The following is an 18,850-nucleotide window of genomic DNA, read 5'->3' on the forward strand; positions in this document are numbered from 1 at the left end:
GTAGATTTTGGACAAGTAACGAGTCTGTCGTCCCATGTCAGAGGTGTGCCACCATAAGTGTTCAGCCGTCGAAGCGAGGCAGCAGCTCACAAAAGCTCTCAGTTCTGTATTCGGTTCTGCCTGACTTGCCTTGGGAGTTGGTGCCTTTTGGTGGGAGGCTGCTACTAACGAAGCTCACCTGGCCTGGGGTGCACCTGTAGTTCTTGCATGTTTGCCCTCACTCACCTTCCAGTCCTGCTCACCCCTGAGATCCTAAAGGACATTTTCCGGGCACCAAGGAACTCCACAGTAGTTGTTGTCTCCACAGCAGTGCAAAGCACCTGGAGACACACATGTGTGTGTGGTTTTGGTATTATCCTTTTCACATTCCTACCTACACGAAAAGCTGAGGGCACCCTGCTGAGAGAGAGAGAGAGAGAGAGAGAGAAAGAAAGTATGTGAGGGAGCATGAAAAAAACCCCTTCTACTTCTGTAGGAGCATTCTTGTTCTTCAGAGATCACTCAGAGATCTTGCTAACAATGGAGTTCTCTTAATGGGAATAAATGCCTCCACACTGCAGGAAGGTGAACCTTCTCAGAAGGACCATTGGACACTGAGACTGTAGTGATCCATGCAATAGTCAACCCAAGTGTAGCCACATACAGGATGGCCTTCGGGTCTGTGTTGTGCTGTGCGTATCCCACGGCCACAGGACAAATTCAGGCAGCACATCGTTAGAGCAGCTATGGGCAGCTCCCACCCTCTACTGGCATCTCTGTGATCTTGCTGCTATCTAAAACCGCAGCAAGAAGTCCTTGTGCAAACATACTCTCTGACGGTAGAAACGATGAATAAAATTGTTCTCTTTTAAGGAAATCCTCTTATAGCTTGAATGACCACAATGGGACAGCCCTTCCACAGACAGGGTCTTTGTGATGCACCCTCGTTACAGACCCTCATTTGATGCTGCATTGCTCACAGTTTGTGGTGCTGTAGGATAACAGTTACCTCTTACTTACGGTGTTAACTCTAAAAAATGGCATTTGAAGTCATACTTTGCAGAGTTTGGATGTCTTTCTTGTACTGGGACCAGAAGGACCAGTATGTCCTGTTGCAAAACAGAGGGAATGCTGTGTTGTGTTTTCTTCAATAACTGATCTCAGGAACAGTGTTCATCTTGTCTAAGTCCCACTCCAAGCTGAAGGTGGAGGGTCATCATCAGAGGGATGGAGGAATTCCAGCAACATGTGTGGAGATTAAATCAACTATAGGAAAAACGTAATTGAAGAAAGCAACTGTTCAAGTTACAGTGAGAATTTCTAGTATAAATTAAATAAAACTAGGTTAGGCTGGCAGCTCTTTTAGAAGTTTTGTGCCTTTTGGATGTCTGGTCTGCAACACTCACTTCCTGGCTCATTTATACTTTCTGCAACAATACCGGGTAGCCTAATAAAAGTTTTTGCTTCTTGCTAAATATGGGGCCTTGCTTTGCGAATATAAGAACTTGTATTTATAATTCTGCATACAATTCATACGCTGAGTAGCCACAAAATGTGATGTTCAGAGATAACATCTCAGCTATATTCAGATCTCCTGTCAAAAATTTAACTTTTATGGTAATGAAAGAAATTCAGATACCGAGTTTACACTCTAAAATTAAATTTCAGTGAAGAAGGGGCCCCATATGATGAAACAAGATGATATCCTTTATTGGGAGCTCTGACTTGTATCATCAAAATACATGAATGAGAATTTTTTTCCCAGGTATGCAATTAAAGTAGGTTAAAAAAATTTAAAGAGAGGATTGTACTGGGAAATATCACTGTATCGATCTACAAGACTTTTTTGTGTTTTCCTCTGTAATAAGAAAAATACATTGTATTCAAGGATACTTTATGTATGTATTTCCTGAGTTTGCCACACGAGTGCACTGTTGAATAAATGCCATGTACCGTTCCTGCCTTAAATTAGAGGTAATACTCCCATCTCAGTGGAACCAGGGTGGAACTGCTGAAGCAGAAGCAAACATTTTGGAAAACCTGTGACAATGGAGTTTCATTTTACATATTCAGTATTAATAGGAGCTATGACTCACATATCAGAAAAGAATTTCACAGAATCACAGTATAGTTGAGGTTGAAACAGACCTCTGTGTGTCTGTTGCCTCCATGTCTCCATGCTCGAGGCAGGAGCAAATACAACTGCTTGTTCAGGGCCTTGCTCAGTTGGGTTTTGAGTACCTTCAAGGATGGAGGCTCCACAAAAATTTTGCATGCAAAAAAGACAAACTGCTGTAGTCCAAGAAGGTATCCTGATAGCCTCTGTATTTTCCTCTATTTGCAGTTAAAGTACCTGGCTTATAGCACCACAGGGTGTTATCAACACAGAATATCCTGAGTTGGAAGGGACCCACAAGGATCATTGAGTCCAGTTCCTGGCTCTGCTCAAGACACCCCAAGAGTCACACCGTGTGCCTGAGAGCATTGTCCAAATGCTTCATGAGCTCTCTCAGGCTGGTGCTGTGACCACTTCCCTGGGGAGCCTGTTCCAGTGCCCAAACACCCTCTGGGTAAAGAACCTTTTCCTAAAACCCAACCTAAGCCTCCCCTGATACAATTTCAAGCCATTCGCTTGGGTCCTGTAACCAGTCCTGTCACAGAGAGCAGATCAGTGCCTGCCCCTGCTCTTCCCCTCATGAGGAAGTTGTAACTGCAGTGAGGTCTCCCCTCCATCTCCTCATCTCCAGGGTGAACAGACCAAGTGACCTCAACCACTCCTCGTATGGCTTCAATATGTTACTGTCCAGTGGACCCCTTTTGCTGAATGCCTTTTGTGGTCCTGTGTGTCTTCTAGCAAGTGAAGGGAGGGCATGTTTTGTGATCTCAATTTCAAGAGGCATCATCCTTCTCTTATTCCAAGAAACACAAAAAATAATATAACCCCTCACGAGTAAAAAACATTTACAGAAACATTTGATGTAAGATCTCTAGACTTTGAGAAGTGTTAAAAAATAGTAATTTAGCATTGAAGCTAAATAGTTTTCATTTATACACGCCATTTTTTCACTTTTGTGTGTATGTTTTTAAGAACAAACTTTAAAAAAATTGTAGATTTTTCAGCAGTGGTCAGCATAGACTTTACTATGCCATAAGTCTTCTGTTGTAAACAGAAACACATGATGGTTTAAATAAGTTCCCACTCTTTTGAGTAGTAGAAGTCTTCACTACACATAGAACTATTTAATGACAGTGTGGAAGCACTGGGAGCAATAGATAGGCTATAGTAGGCTCTGTTTAGTCCTATATATGTCTTTGGCATGCCATGTTAACAGGATGTGAAACAAGATTAAGTTGGAAGTTAAGTGCTCATGCTATAGTGTTCTTAGAATATTAAAAAAACCAACAGTTTCCAAGAAAAAATGCATTGATAGATTACCATGTCAGTTTCTGTCAGTTAGAAAATATGTAACTGTTAAATATATTCAGTTTGGTATTTTTATACCTTTGGGGGAGAAAGACCTCAGTGTGAAAAAAACCAAGAACTTCTCATGCAAATGTTAATATATATTCTGGACTTTAGAATAGAAACCCTGTATTCAAAACTAGAGCAAGTTTTTGTGAACTGACATCTCCAAAATCTGAAAACCCTACCTTGTGCAGTCTATTTTAATGTTTTCAATCACTTTCACTGAAAATGTTTAGAAGAGGCTTTCTTCACAGTATTACTACTTGTAATCAGCCTTTTCCCCAGTGTAAATCTGACTATTCAGACTAGAGTCTGAATTATAAATATCTAATCTTTTTGTCTGGTGCCATCCATTGGCTATGTTTCAGTTTTGTTCCAGCTTGAGAGACTTTGAGTTAGGTCTCCTGTAAATTGTTTGCAGATTAAGTGGCTGATAAAATGGCTAGTATTTACTGTATGCTCAAAATTATTCATGCAGTAGCATGTGGTACCAGGAAACTTTTCCTTCTTCTCTTTTCTGCAAATAGGTACTTTTTGCAGATGAATATCTAAGACCAATAAAACAAACCAGTTGTCGGCAGCTGCTTTCCTTGTTACTTTACATGCCAATAAAGTTATACGTAAAATATTTTTTTAGTAATTTCATTGATGTTTTCTCTCTATCACCGTTTTCTAGAAACTGTTGCCTTTCAAGACAATTTAATATGACATATTAATTTGAATTAGAAGAGAATTTTGAAAACCTGTCCAGTAATGGACTGAACATAATGTTACAACTGTAGGGATACTGTTATTAAGAGGGGTCCATGACTGATGAAATACATTAACTCTAATGGTGAAGCTTGGGGAAGAAAGGAGAAAGAGAGAAAGAAAGAAGGAAAGAATGAAAGAAAGAGTGAGATTGAGAAAGGGAAAGGGAGACATAGGTGCCAGGGAGTAGGGGTGGAGCAGGCAGTGCTGGAAAAAGACAGAGAATGGAAAACGCTTCCCAGTGGCCAACCTAGAAGAGAAGTATTCAGGGTTGCCCAGATGAGCATCCTCCTCTGTTTCACTTCTAACATGGTAACTTGATACTTTTCATCAGGGTCTGCACAAAGTTGTCTTTGGGCTTTTCTGCTGTTGGTGCTGTTATTGATGATGGGACCAATAAAACAATAAAGTTTAAAATAAACTGTAAAGGTTAAGGTGGAAGACCAGCTGCAATGTAGACGCATCCTCAATATTTCTATGGCTTAATCCCCCCAGATTGTACCAATTACAATTAGCTTTTGTGTGTGCGTGGCTGCTGATGGCATATGTTATTATTTAGCTCTTCAAGAGTAGTGCTGACGTAGCACATTATGATGTCCCTAGAGTTGCTCATTTAAAATAAGAAATTGTCCTGTGCTATGGCTATATTGACGACACACTTAAACATGGAATTTTACCTCCTGGCCCAGGTACATGTGCAGCCTGCAAGCATGGTTCATGTGGTATGCAGTCTACCTTTTACAGCCTGTATTCTTACCAAAAAATGCAGAAGCAGCAGCAGCAGCAGCAGCAGCAGCACCAAATCTTGACTCAGTATAGTCTCTGAACAACTGCATTAAAATAAATTACAATGCTTTTGCCACATGATACGTTTTTCATTGCATTTGTCCTTGTTGTGGTTTAATCTGGAAGGTAGATAAACAGCTGTGGGCTCACTTTCCACCACCACCCTCTCCCTGTGTCTCCTCCAGCTTCTTGTGCCCCATGTTCCTCATTGGTGTGGCAGTGTGAGGACCTAAAAATTGCATGACTTAGTGTAAACACCGCTTAGCTATATCTAAAACATCAGTGTGTTATCAACATTATTTTTGTCCCAGAGCTGTAACACAGTACTATACTAGCAGATAAAACCAGAACAATATCCACCCTTTATTCTATATCATTTGTCATGCCCAAGTTTCACTCTTCCCAATACATCCTTTCCTGTCTTTTGATACATACACACAGGTATCATTTCCTTAGTCTGTGTGTCATCCCTCTAAAATGTCTGTTGAGTAAATTTAGTCCATGACTTTGGGCTTCATCTGTTGTAGTAGACCTTCTGGGCTGAAGAGATGGTGCATGGTATTGGACGGTGCCCATGATAAGTCCATCCTTCATGCACAAACCCATTTGTATGTTGCATCCCTTCCTCGATGGCCCAAGGTGTCATAGGCCCACCAAACTACCTATCTTCCTCCTTCTCTTCTTGTGATTGCCCTGTTTTGGAGTAGTCTGCTTCCTGGTTCCTCTTAGAAGCAGCTCCTTCATCCCTTATCAAATGAGTCAACTTCTGCTTCCAGTATTTCTCCTTGTGTACAGGGGCAGATAATACTGGCACAGGTTGGTGCTCTGGCTCAGCCACGGGCTCTGTCACTTTGCTCTCAGTCCCAGAGACCTTCCCTCCCTGCCATGGGCACTGAGCACTGTTGAACTCAGGCCCAGGCCTGGCCCCAGCACATTGCAGTGATTTGTGTCTCTCTGGAATTATCTGGTGACAGTTTGTCTTTTCCAAATATTTTAATACATTTTTCTGCACTTGTTCAGAGATGAAGTTCCAAAACACTGGAGGTTCCCACTGTCCTAGGCACTTGCTCATCTGGCACCACACTCCCTGCCATTCATAACTATCCAGCCTTGGGGCAGATCCCTGGGTGATGTTCTTACCTAGTTGTGTAACCTTACACAAGACCTCAGACACGTTCATGCGTCAGAGCAATGCAAAGGTGCTGGTTTGGACACCCTGGGGTTACTTTCCAAGAGCTGTTGTAACTCACCTGGAGGAGAAGGGAATGATGGCAGAGGGTGTCATTCCCACTGATGGGCCATCGGAGCTGTAGTTAAGGGTTATTCCCAACAGGTAGCTCCTGCCATGCGGGCGCAGTGACAATGCCGAGTGCACACACTGCCTCAGTCCTGCCAACAGGCATCATATCAAAACCCTGTGTTATAAAGTACAGCATCATAACCTTAACGCAGAGCTGAGAAATGACACAACAGGGATTGCACACAGCAAGTAAGATGTTACATAATGCAACTCTGAGAACACACGACAACACTGAGATCAAATAAATCAACACTGTGACCAGTGTTGACTATTAAACTAATACAACTAACTGCTTATGACAAATTTGTTTTAACATGTTAGCACTGTGGTTATCTTAACCCTTCACACTCCAAGGGCTGGGTGCCAAAAGAGACTGCAGTGGTTTAACCCAGCAGGCAGCTAAACACCACACAAACCACTTGCTCACTCCCCTGTCACCACCCCACGATGGGCAAGAGAACTGGGGGGAAAAACCCATAAAATTCACCCATTGAGATAAAGACAGCTTAACAGGCCAGAAACAGGTGGGGAAACAAAAATAACTATCATAAAAAGATTGGAATATACAAACCAATAATGCGCAATGCAACTGCTAGCCACTTGCTGGCTGATACCCAGCCAGTTCCCAAGCAGTAGCCCCCAGCCAGCTTTATCCCTAGCTGGTATTACTGAACTTTACACCATATAGTATGGAATATCCCTTCAGTCAGTCAGGGGCAGCTATATCACTTGTGTCTCCTCCCAGCTACTTGTGCCTCCCAGCCTCCTCACTGGTGGTGTGGTGTAAGAAACAGAAAAGTCCTTGTCTTAATGCTTAACACTTCATCCAGCAGTGGGTTATCAACATCATTCTCATCCTAAATCTAAACCACAGCATGATACCATCTACCACGATGAAACTTACCTCTATCTCACACGAAATTAGGACAATTGTGTACTGAAAGGACAAGCTTACATCATGCCATTTAGAAACTTTCCCACATTTTTCAGACTGGTTGGGTAGTGGACAAAGACTTGAGATTTCAAAGTTTCACATTGCATTGTCATTAAATATGCATTTTAATAAAATCTTTCTGCTGACCTGATACACTACCAGTGTCTGGTGAGGGCTTAAAAATTTAATAAAGACTTTCCTAAACCAAACACAGCTAAAATATAGAACTTTGTTTACATCGCAAACAAACTCTAGATAAAAGCAGTAGCTCCTTGATTTCAAGAAAACTTTGGCAAAAAATAGTCAATATAATTGTTTTTAGAGGAGTTTCATCATTTCAGTGAGGTAAATACAAGTGTTATTCACTCCTATAAAAATGCAAAGCTCACTAATTAAAAAAAAAAGTTAGATAATGTGATAGGGAGGCCTCACCAATAGGTGAGTGAAGGGTTACAAATGTAAATATGTAGATAGATAAAGCCAACTGAACATACTAAATTTGATAATAAAAACTTACATATTACCTGTGCTTCACAGGCAGAGAAATGTATCACATCCGCTTTAGCCAGTTCACTCATGTCACAAGCAGTCCAAGTATTCCCATTGATGCAATGCCTGCAAAGCCCATTTGATAGCTGGGTTAATGTTTTAGCAGTTTGTTTTGAGTGAATTGCCCCAAACTGGGCCAAGAGACACTTCAGAGACAGAGTCCAAGAAGTGGGTATTTGCTTTATTCGGTGTGCCGGGTGTGGGGGATTACTCCTCCAAGCACACACACTGGCACTTCCTACAACACAATATTATGGGTAAAATTCATGAATTGTCATCACATTCCTTGGGATAGGAGTGGTTATACAAATCAGTTCTCGGAAGTCATTAATATCGTTAGCCTATGTGTCACACATGGGTGGTGTGTCCTGGTGGTCGCACTGAGGAAGGCTCCTCTTCTTCCTCGGGAGTCTTTCTGATGAAGGTCAGTAATCTATCACAATGCACTTTTCACCTCTCTTTCTGGAGCATGCGCAGTCCTTTGTGGAATGATTCAGCAGTTTCTGTGTTGGTTTCAAGTAAATTATTGTTCCTCTAATCTTGACAAGGTTAAGGTGAATCCTGCTTCTTAGGTTTTGTAATTAACACTTGCTGTCTCTTAATAGTTAACTCTGCTTACATGAGTTAACTATTGATCAACCATTTCTCATGAGCTCCCTGAAACAGAGGCTACAGTTCTACTTTTAATATGTTTATATTGCTATAAACCCAGTCTCTGCACATGGCTCAGCCTTGGAAGAATGACAGAAAACAAGAGCAATGTTAGTGACATAAAATATAGGAACAGAATACACAGAACTAGTGGCTAAAAATTCGCATGCAGTTCTAGGCACAAAATCTTCTGTGGCATCTTATAGAAACAGACATTTAAAAGTTTGTTCCTGCAATTTCCAGCACTCCTGTAATTCCAGGAGCAGTTAGAACCATTAGAATGTGTATATAAACGAAAGTATGTAGAGATCTAGGAGATTAGGTCCACGTCAGACTTTTGTTTTATTCAGAGGTTTGGCTTCCTGCCCTCCGTTCAGGCAATAAATTGGCTGTAACAGAGCTGCTTCTAGCCTTTTGTTCAGTAGAAGTATCTCAGCAGAGACAAAAACACACACGAACTACGGTAAGCAAGAGTGGAAGATTACAGCAGGGTTAAATAATTTAAGATAATATCAGAATGTTTGTTGAGATTCTATGAAATAGCAATTTTTTCAGTTGTCTTTAAAGTTTTCTTAAAAAATCTCTTCATCTATTTTATGTGTATTTTTGTGTATTCCTCTGCCTAGTTTAGATGATAGATTTTGTAAAATCTTATTTGAGAGAGACTATAAACCTCATTTTTTATTAGCTATAGGATGCTAAAGATTCTTTTTAATCAACTGTTAAATTGGAACAAACTTGGAGGAGTTTCTTACTATCTTTGCTAGCAGACTAACAGCTGCAACTCAATACACTCAACAAAAACAGTTCTGACCCTGTAAGGATCTTAGACATATCTTGTTATGAATTTATCAATACAATATGAGATAATATTTGGGACATACCACCATATGAATGAACTTCAAAATTTTAAATGTTGTTTTCATGTACTGAATTTAGTTTTATGATCACATGTGTCTTGGGGTTAAGTGAAAGCAAGAGTGAAGGCTAAGAACAAACTATCACTAAGGGGGCAAGAGAGGCTATGTAACAGATTTTCTTTGCTGTCTTCATATCAAGGAATTCATATAATCTATGTAATACAAAAAAATTTCAAATTTCCTCTGCTTTTAGTGTGATCATGTTGTCATTGGCCATAAACATACTCACTAATGTCTGATTTCAGCAGTTTAAAGAGCTTTAATTCCCTTGTTCTTAGCTTAGATGCAAAATGAAATGAATCAGATCCAAGTTTCCAAAACAGTGGTTGACATGTCTGCAGCCCAGAACAATATCCAGATCTTCCTAGTCCTCTTCAATGTATACATTACAGAAGAGAGAAAAGGAAGAAATAGGTATGAAAGATCTTAAGATACAGAAATCAACATAGGGAGATATACACAGCATAAAAACTATGACAAAGAATGAAAAACATGGGCTTGGGCAACATCTGTATAAGAACATGTCATGACAGGAAAGGTCTATTGAAATGGGAGTATTTATATGTCACTCAGTCTTAAGGAATATATGAGGCATTTCAAGGTGTGAAAGCTTCTGTTATTTGTTGTAGGGAGTTTTATTGTTCTGGAGACCCAACAGAAGTGAAGTTCCACCATAGACTTTTCTATTTTCTACTTGTTTAAACAAGACAAAATAAATAAACTTTAGCACTGTCCTTCAGAACATCACTTGTCCATCATTCATCATAGAAAGTTTCTTAAGAATTTATCCACTGCCTAAATATATTTCTGAAAATATCTTTGAGCTGTTCTGCCCTCTTCAGGAATCCTTCAGTCCTGACTTGTCAACATTCTCCTTTTCTTACAGTTGTGAGTGTAAGTAATGCAGGTGCAAGACTCTAAACATAGATAAAAATCAGGAATTGGGATCTTCAGAACTTCTGATCAAGAGCAGCCTAACTAGCATTACACTTGTTTTCAGTAGGAATCTTGAGTAAGTGATTGTCTGTTCTTGAGCCTCATAGACCTAGCAAAGTCTGAACGCTTTGTTAATGAACACCGACAGACTTAAATCTCTCAAGATTCACAAGGTGGTATTACTGTCCAAACACACCACAGAGCCCGATTCAGGTAGAAGTTTCCAGAGACCAGGTTCCAGTTAGGGCACAAAGAATGTTTTCTTTTGTTGAGAATGCTCAGTGATAAAGCAGTTTCAGCAAGATGAGGAAGACCCAGGCCTTTCTTTCTACCTCTGACTACAAGTTATCAGATACTCAAAATCCAAGACCTATTTTCTAGGAAGAGCAATCCCATATAGTAAGTGTTTCACTTTTCAGTGTCCTAACTGAATGTTGTTATAACTAGAGTTGAAGAGAGTGAATAAGAGCCTTAGTTATCCCTTTTAGTCTATTAACAAGAGAATTGACAGGGACAGAAGTCTTTAATTTCATGTAAAAATTTAATATGAAGTTTTGTATCAGGGAAGTGAACCAAATCAGAAAACAGAACTGCCCTACCCTTCCTTGGGTGAATTTAGAAGCCATTACACTTGCGTCAGAGCCATGATCTCTCTGGCCTACCAGATATTTAGTTAGTCCATGCAAAGCTGCACGGGGCTAAAATTGTACCCACCTTTACTTGGTTCATTCACCAGGATACCAGACAGAATTGAAGCTCCTTGTTTTCTTTGGTCTGCACTTGTCATAAAGACTTGTCATAAACAGGTGACTTCAGGAGAGCATGTAGACTTCAGAACTTCAGTTTCCCTTTCTTCAAACCGAAGTAAGGTCTTTAGCTTTTCTGAAATGCAGTGATTTAACTTGCAACTTCAGGATATCTTGATAGCTGCCTGTGTGGTTTCACCATCAAAGTAGTTAATACTTTTAGACATCAACCTCTCCTTCAGATATCTAACCTTACTGATATCCCTTAATAATTATAATATATTCCTCAAATTTCCAAATTCCAGTCCTCAAGATTTCCTGAACCTTGGTTTAAGATTGCAATATACTGCATATACCTCTGAGAGTCAGATTATGCTGTGTTCAAGTTAGCATCATTTTCAATCACTTATGAATACTTTGACAATTATCTTAGACTGAATTCACAAAGTGAATGTGATTTTTCAATTCAGTTAGTAAAATGTAGCTAACTTCCTATGATTGACAAACATAAAGAAATTGAAGTCACAAACACTGCTTATGTCTTATCTAAGGGGAAGTCTTTCAAAATATATTCCTTCAACACAACTGTGTTATCCATGTTAGCATGCATCTTAGTGGAAGTTTAGAACAGTTAACTGATTTGCCATCACTGGAAACACACTGTTCTTGCTTTGCAAGTCAAAGGCTTGGGTCATGCAAGCAGTCAAACATTTATTGAGTTTATCTGCTTCCATTAACTGTCATTTATCAAAATTATATTTGAAAATTTGTTTCTCAATGGAAACACAAAGTCCTGTGACAAATTCTAACTCTACTTTAGGACTGGAAAAGGAAGTCAACTGATGTCATCATCATCAGTATTTCTTGAGTGCCTCTGCAATGCTGCTCCGCTCAGGCCGTGAAAAGCCATATCAAATGCCTCTCCATGGAAGCCAGTCTGTGGAGAAGCAATTACTGCTTACAAATATGAGAACAGCTCCTGGAAAGCCAGGTAACTCTTACCTGAGTGACAGGTATGTCTGTTATCTTGAAGAGAATATTCCAACCCAAGGTAAAATCCAATGAAATTAAGCATGTGGAACAATTTTTCTGTAATGTTGTCAAAAATAAAAATACTTGGTGAAAACAAGACCTCAAAAGCTACCTTTAAAATAACCAGAACAACAATACTCCTTAAAATACTGACATTAGATTTTTTTCAAAAAAAAAAAGCAGACCTGCCAAAAATTTTAGTGTGGGCGCTGCACTAGTTCTTGTAATTCTAGTTATAAGTAAAATTCTTACACTATAACTTCTACAATACACAATTTTTGAAAGGTTTGCTGTATTGATTATTGTAGCTGTTGTCCTGTTGCTTTTTAGAATAACCCATCATTTTTTTCTGGAAGCCTGATCACCAGTTGCCTTTGAAGAGAAAACCAATCATAAATTAGCTAGGCATGTGATCAAAGGTCCAACACAGAACTTGCCACTTCTGGAGGATGTGACTCAGGCTGTCAGAATGTGCATCGTCCTTCTCTTTGATTGCATGTGCAGAGTTTCTGCTCAGCCTAAACAGGCTGGAAAGAAAACTTCTTGGAAAAAACATAGTTTTTTCAAAATACTTGCTTAAATACAGATGTTCCAGATGAGGTATCTTTATATAAAATAAGTAACAAAGTTTTTGGTGAAGTCAGACATTCCTAGAACATTATGCCACTGCTGGTGCATTCTGTGTATCCTGTTGTTTTGCTTGCCTAATTATTCTGGCAAAGACAGAATTTTTTGTCTTGGAGCATACCCTGAAGCTCTGTGTGATCTCAGAAATGTCTTAACTGCATTTGAAAATATCAAACCTCTTCCAGTAAAACGATGTTCAGCTGAACATAATCAAAATTGTTCCTTAGAGTGTTATTCTGTAGGTGTCTGACATCCAAGTGTCTGGATATCCAGAACCGCACAGTTGTGTTCAGGAGTGAAAGGGAACAATTTCCCTCCTGGCAGCTTTCAGCTAGAAAGACCTGGGGGTTTTTGTTTTATTTTCAGTAAGAGATGTCTGATCCCCCAAATAAATGCTGCTGTTTTAGGTAGCTGTATGCACTCTGACCTAAAAGTCCTGTTGATACCCACATCCAATTTTCAAAATGCATAATTGGGAAATGGGCAAGTACTTACCTATGAAATCCAGGAAACTAGTCTATAAACAGTATGCTGCAGAGAAACATTCCCTACTTTACCTCTTCTTTTCTTCATAATGAAGCTTACAACTTTATTTTTCACATCTCTCCATTCAAAGACTTCTGTGAACAGCCTTGCTTTGGCTCAGGCTTCCCACAAAGCTCCATTGGCTACTCTAAGTCTACTCATTCACCAGCCAACTGCAAATGTGGACCCACTCTCCCATGTTCAAACTCATCCTGTTCCCATTAGTCTTTAGTCTTTTTCAACACAGCTATCTGCACGTTGCCCACCATCCCTCTTTTCACGCTACCCTCAGGTTCTTGGTTTGGAAGCTGTTTTGTCAAACTCAAGTTTTCACATGTTATCTCTCTGCAAGTTTGAGATACATATTTTCTGCTCACTGGCATAACCTTCTAAGCAAAAAAATACTTATTTTCCTTCTTCACACTGACATCAAGCCCCCAAAACAGTTGCTTAAGCCCACTGTGAAACTTCTCATACATGTTGGCTATACTGCTCATAGTTCAAATATACATAGATTATCAAGTTAAGATTGTTAAGAAATCACACTTAATCTTTTTCTAATGAAATGTTGCCATTTTTCTGTTGACAGTAAAATTAATTACAACTCATTTTTTATTAGTGTTCAGCCTGCGAGAAACAGTGAAATGTTACATACTAACTGAAGACTCAAAAACAGTGCATTTTGACATAGATGAAGATGGTCATCATGAAATATCTACCAAGGATTCACAATCCCATGAAGGTAGTGTTCTTTATGTACCACAACTCGCCAACTGTATGTATAGTACTCAGAACATTTTAAAATGTACTGTTATGTACATTTTATTATGTAATTTGTCCAGCCCTGGGCCCCTCACTCCAGGAAAGACATGGAGGTGCTGGAGCATGTCCAGAGAAGGGCAACAGGGCTGGTGAAGGGTCTGTAGCACAAGTCCTTTAAGGAGCATCTGAGGGAGCTGGGGGTGTTTAGCCTGGAGGAAAAGAGGCTCAGGTGTGACCTTATCACTCTCTACAACTCCCTGAAAGGAGGGTGTAGCCAGGTGGGGGTCAGTTTCTTCTCCCAGGTAACAAGAGACAGGATGAGTGGAAATGCCCTCAGGTTGTGCCAGGGGAGCTTTAGATTAGATATTAGGAAAAATTTCTCTACTGAAAGAGCTGCCAAACTCCGGAACAGGCTGCCCAGGGAAGTGGTTGAGTCGCCACCCCTGTAGGGATTTAGGTGTGTGGATGTGGTGATTAGGAACACGGTGTACTTGGCAGTGTCAGATTAGTGGTTGGATTCAATGATCATAAGGGTATTTTCCAACCTAAATGATTCTATGATCCTATTCTCTGTAGACATTACTTTATACTGGATCTGAACGAATATTGATAATGATAAAAGAAAACTTTTATCCTGATTTACAGCGGGTACCTAATATACATAAATGACAAGATTATATTGTTCACACTCATTTGACTTAGCAGGAAAGTCCAGACTAAAGAGAGAGAAAGGAAGGATAATCCTCAAGAACAAGTGCAAAATGGAGAAAATTAGAGCATAATTTGGAATTTGTGGGGTTATTTTATTTTTCATGAAACTCTTTTGTCTCAAATGGGGTTTCTCTATTTGACACCAAGGATGTTATCACAGCTATCATCATGCAAACACTTGTTAGAGGATGTAATGTTGGTAGAGAAGAGATAAATAATATCAAATGCAGTTATTCTAGAATGATGCAATTATTCTAGAATGGTACAATTTCCAATATTTGAAAGTAGGGAAAAAACCCAATAAAACATATTTTTGACAAAACCAGAGGAGAAAGTCGAAATCTTTAAGTTAGCTATTGAATTACTAAAACTTTTAGTCTATTAAATTGTGAATAATAACAGCTGCACTGACAGGGTACTTAAGTGTGCTTTATGTATTTTTCAGTATCTTTTTCTTGATAACTCCATAGAATTTTGAAGTCACTCAGACAATTAGTATTGTTATTTTATGAACAGAACCAAAACCTGTATAGGTATACAATGGAAGCAGTTTGTGAACAGATACATAGTCTGACAAGCCTGATGTAGAAGATAGTGATACTCCTAGAAGACAAAAATAAAAAAAGGAAATTCTGTGTAATGTTATTGTGCACACAAGCACCACAGACATATATTCATGATGCAGTTAGGACAACATAATATTAGGTACCAGTTGTAACCAGGATGTTTGTGATTTTGACCTGAAGTGGGTGATGTTTTCCCCAGCTGACTGGCTGTGTGATTCAGGCTGTAGAAAAGCCAGAAACCACCTGCTATTGTTACCTGTTACCTCCCAATCTCGTACATTTCGTATTAGGGTCCTCACTTTCACTGCCAAGGCACTTCAGGCTCCTCTTTAACAGCACACTAGGCTTTACATCTGGTCACCAAGCTCTTGTTTCTCAGGTGCATTCTCTGTAGCAAAAGATATTTAAGCAATCAATACACTTTTTAGACTCAGACTTCACGGTACCTGTTCACAAGTCTAACTGTACAGCCCTCCAGGGTTAAATGAATTCAGAAACCCTCAAGAAAAGAAATCTGATGTCTGTTGCTATTATACACTCCTTCTCAGATTGCAAAACAATTCTTTAAATAATCTGTATTATTTTTAAATTTGAGGAATGTAGCTCTCTAATTCCACATATTTGTTAAATACATTCTATTTTAGATATTGCGTGGTTAAGCGTGTTCACAAGGAATGAAGCAGCAGTTACTGATAAGCCTCTTGTGGGAATAAAAGGTATCATCTCTTTGTTAGGGTGTGGTTATGAAGATACATTTGAGAGTAGGAAATGAAGGTAGTAGTATTTTACACATAAACTTGACATTAGAAGTAACATATTGTACCAGGTTTTTCACTTAGCTCACATTACTGGACAGCTCTAGAAATAAAAGTGCCTTTCTGTGTTCCGTAAGAAGAAATCTTCAAAGTTACAAAATTTTCAAATTAGGAGTAGTGGCTTGGACTGAACACAAATGCATATAAGGAAATAAATTGCGTGCAAACTAGAACATACAATTTGTTTTGTGGAAAAGTGTTGGTGTTCTATTGCTCTATTGCATATGAGTCTTAACTAGCAAAGACCTGTTTTAGCAGGACAGGAAAACCAAAAAGAAGTGAATATGAAGAAAGAGGAGGCACACTTTTGGAACTTTCATATTGCACACGTGAGAAATGATTGAGAAAATCAAAGATATATTAGTTCAGGTATTACAGTGGAAGAAAAACGCACTCTAATTCCAGCCATTGAGGGCTCCTGTAACCAATGAGAACAAATATCCATCTGGTCCAGTACTGCACCTTGAAGAAGGGCCAAATGAGGATTTCTAGGGAACAGTATAAAAATATTGATATCCTCCCAAATCCCAAAGCTTTGCATTTTAGGGATATCCCAAGCAAGAAGTTATTTCATTTATTTAATTTCAAGACATTTTATTTGCATGAATTTTAAAATTTCCCCTTAGACACTGGTGAGGTTTTAGTGACCAGAGAGATGAGGTAATTCATTCATAAGCCATCAGAGAGTGGAAGCATCACGTATGCAATCATGGAAAGGTCCCTTACTTTCATTGCCATTCACTGGCTGTCTGATAGACCACTTGTCATGTCTTTCAGAGGCGATAGAGAAAGTTGGGCTCCTTTGGACTTACTTAGACTAAACAATGTGCAAGCAAGTCACAATAAAAGCTATTGATGGAGAAAGCCAAGGATAGTTAGGATACAAGTCATGTTGATAGATGTCCCTGGTCAACTGGATGGACTCCTGCATACCTTTTGTGTTGTCACTCTTTCTTCCAAATGAGAATACTCTTGACTTGGATAAGAAGTTTCTCTTGCCTGTTGATGTGTCTCTTTAAATGCCCCAACTGAAACTGGACAATTGCAGCTGAGGCAATCTAAGGTGATGTCACAAAAAGTAATAAAAATGACAGAATTGTAGACCTAGTCTACTATATCTATCTGAATACCCATGTAAACTGAGTAAAGCACACTCAGTTTATCCTAGAGAGTTTTTTCTCAATTTTTGACAAGGATTTTAATGCTATTTTCATGCTATAGCTATCTCAGAAAATTTGCTTCAGAAGAATAATACAAAAGCATTATAGTCAAGGAAAGTTAAGGCAATTAAAATCAGGGCCCAAGAGCAGCTAAAATTAGTCAGGTGGGATTAATATGGTCTGCTAATTCTGAATATACTTCAGAGGCTAGAAAATGCCTTTGGTAATACATAAAAAAACCCCAAAGTCCTTAACTACAGCTGTTAATGCATAAAAATCTAACATCTTTAAAATTTGTATTCAGTTGCTGCAGTGGTAAACATATAGATCAACTGCCACTTTCTTTTATATTTTTTGCGTTAAATGGTACGCTTGAGATACTTCTAAAAGCACAAGTGGTATTATTTGAAATAAGTCTGAAAGTCAGTCAGATAGGTATAGCCTCACTGAGTAGTCATTAATGTAATGGGTATTGCCAGGTAATGCTCTTGTGTGCTGTATCCGCTGGCCAAGGGTACCTTTGTTTACTTTTCACTGAGGCCTTGAAGTACCAGAAAGTAGCAACGAGCATTGTCAGTTTATCAGGCTGAAGAATGTCCCATATTATTGATATTGTCTTACTTCCTGCAGCTGAAAAAACAGTATTTGCTCAAAAATTGAATTAATCCAATGCATTCACAATTATGATAGTAGGAGGATTTTGATCTAGAAACATACAGAAAATAAAAGGGAAATAATTCTACATTTTCCATAGTGACATATACATAGTCAAGTATATACCATAAACATGTTTATTACACAAATGTGTTATCTATCTACTGCATATGCCTTTGTGGTTTATATTAATGTATAACTGATATTTCACACATTGAATATAAAAGTAGAGAAATAAAATGTATATATTGTATATATATATGTATATATGTATATATATTGTATATATATGTATATATGTATATATATTGTATATATATGTATATATGTATATATATACACATATATATACATACAAAGCAATGGGACAGGATTCAGTATCTCAGCTGTCAGACATTTAAAATTTTTGTAGTAAATGGACAGAGGAATAGGCTTTAAACACTTTAGACAAGAGAATGGTATCAAAAGTGATTTTATTTATTTCCATTCCTATGCCGATAAACGAATGTTTTCTCTTTGTACTGTATTCAGCTCTGCTTCATTTAATAAAGTAATATATTATTACAGTATTCTCCTCTGTGTAAAACAGATTCAAAAAATTTGGTGATCCTCACACAGAGATCAAAGCTTAATGAATTTGTTCTGTTGTGCAAGGGTAAGAAGCATCTGTCTCTGAAGGTAAGAAGTCATTTATTTTCTTTATAACATGCGGGTGCTCTTCCTTACTATGGGAAAATTTCCCCCACAGACCTTTTCAAATTCACTTTACTTACCACCTTCCACATTTCATAATTCCAAGTACATCCCTTTATTCTGTCTTGGTAAATACTCAGAGAAGGTTATTGCAAAAATTTTTGGGTTGGGTAGTTGACTACTGCAACTAGAAGACAGTCAGAGATGTTGGGGTCCAGTCTCTGTGGAGGAAGAGGGAGCTTCTTAGCCAGAACACATACAGGAAAATAAGAGGGGAGTAAACAGCAG

The 18,850-nt window shown here is 38.7% G+C and overlaps 1 protein-coding gene and 1 long non-coding RNA gene across 5 annotated transcripts in view; one reads left to right on the forward strand and one right to left on the reverse strand.

Moving 5' to 3' along the window:
• Nucleotides 1–893: 893 nt before the first annotated feature.
• LOC108446371 lies at nucleotides 894–7,866 on the reverse strand. The gene is made up of 3 exons (XR_001861542.1): nucleotides 7,740–7,866; nucleotides 6,232–6,396; nucleotides 894–1,245 (listed from the first exon to the last, which is right to left on the reverse strand). It is a non-coding gene; the product is annotated as an uncharacterized LOC108446371 (long non-coding RNA).
• Nucleotides 7,867–8,012: 146 nt separating this feature from the next.
• The window catches only part of LOC108446370, a 28,047-nt gene continuing 17,209 nt past the window's right edge, over nucleotides 8,013–18,850 (forward strand). Inside the window, exons 1-5 of one of the 4 annotated variants that reach the window (XM_017732831.1) lie at nucleotides 8,013–8,188; nucleotides 11,838–12,008; nucleotides 13,821–13,943; nucleotides 15,885–15,956; nucleotides 18,459–18,547. In XM_017732831.1, the coding sequence (XP_017588320.1) occupies nucleotides 11,897–12,008; nucleotides 13,821–13,943; nucleotides 15,885–15,956; nucleotides 18,459–18,547 (396 nt within the window). In that variant the 5' untranslated portion in view covers nucleotides 8,013–8,188; nucleotides 11,838–11,896. Of the gene's footprint in view, nucleotides 8,189–8,523; nucleotides 8,879–11,837; nucleotides 12,009–13,820; nucleotides 13,944–15,884; nucleotides 15,957–18,458; nucleotides 18,548–18,850 lie in introns of those variants that run through there. The other 3 variants (XR_001861541.1, XM_017732830.1, XM_017732832.1) reach the window with 3 other exon arrangements.

Source organism: Corvus brachyrhynchos, unplaced genomic scaffold, assembly GCF_000691975.1.
Source record: "Corvus brachyrhynchos isolate BGI_N302 unplaced genomic scaffold, ASM69197v1 scaffold194, whole genome shotgun sequence".
Classification (NCBI taxonomy): Eukaryota; Metazoa; Chordata; class Aves; order Passeriformes; family Corvidae; genus Corvus; species Corvus brachyrhynchos.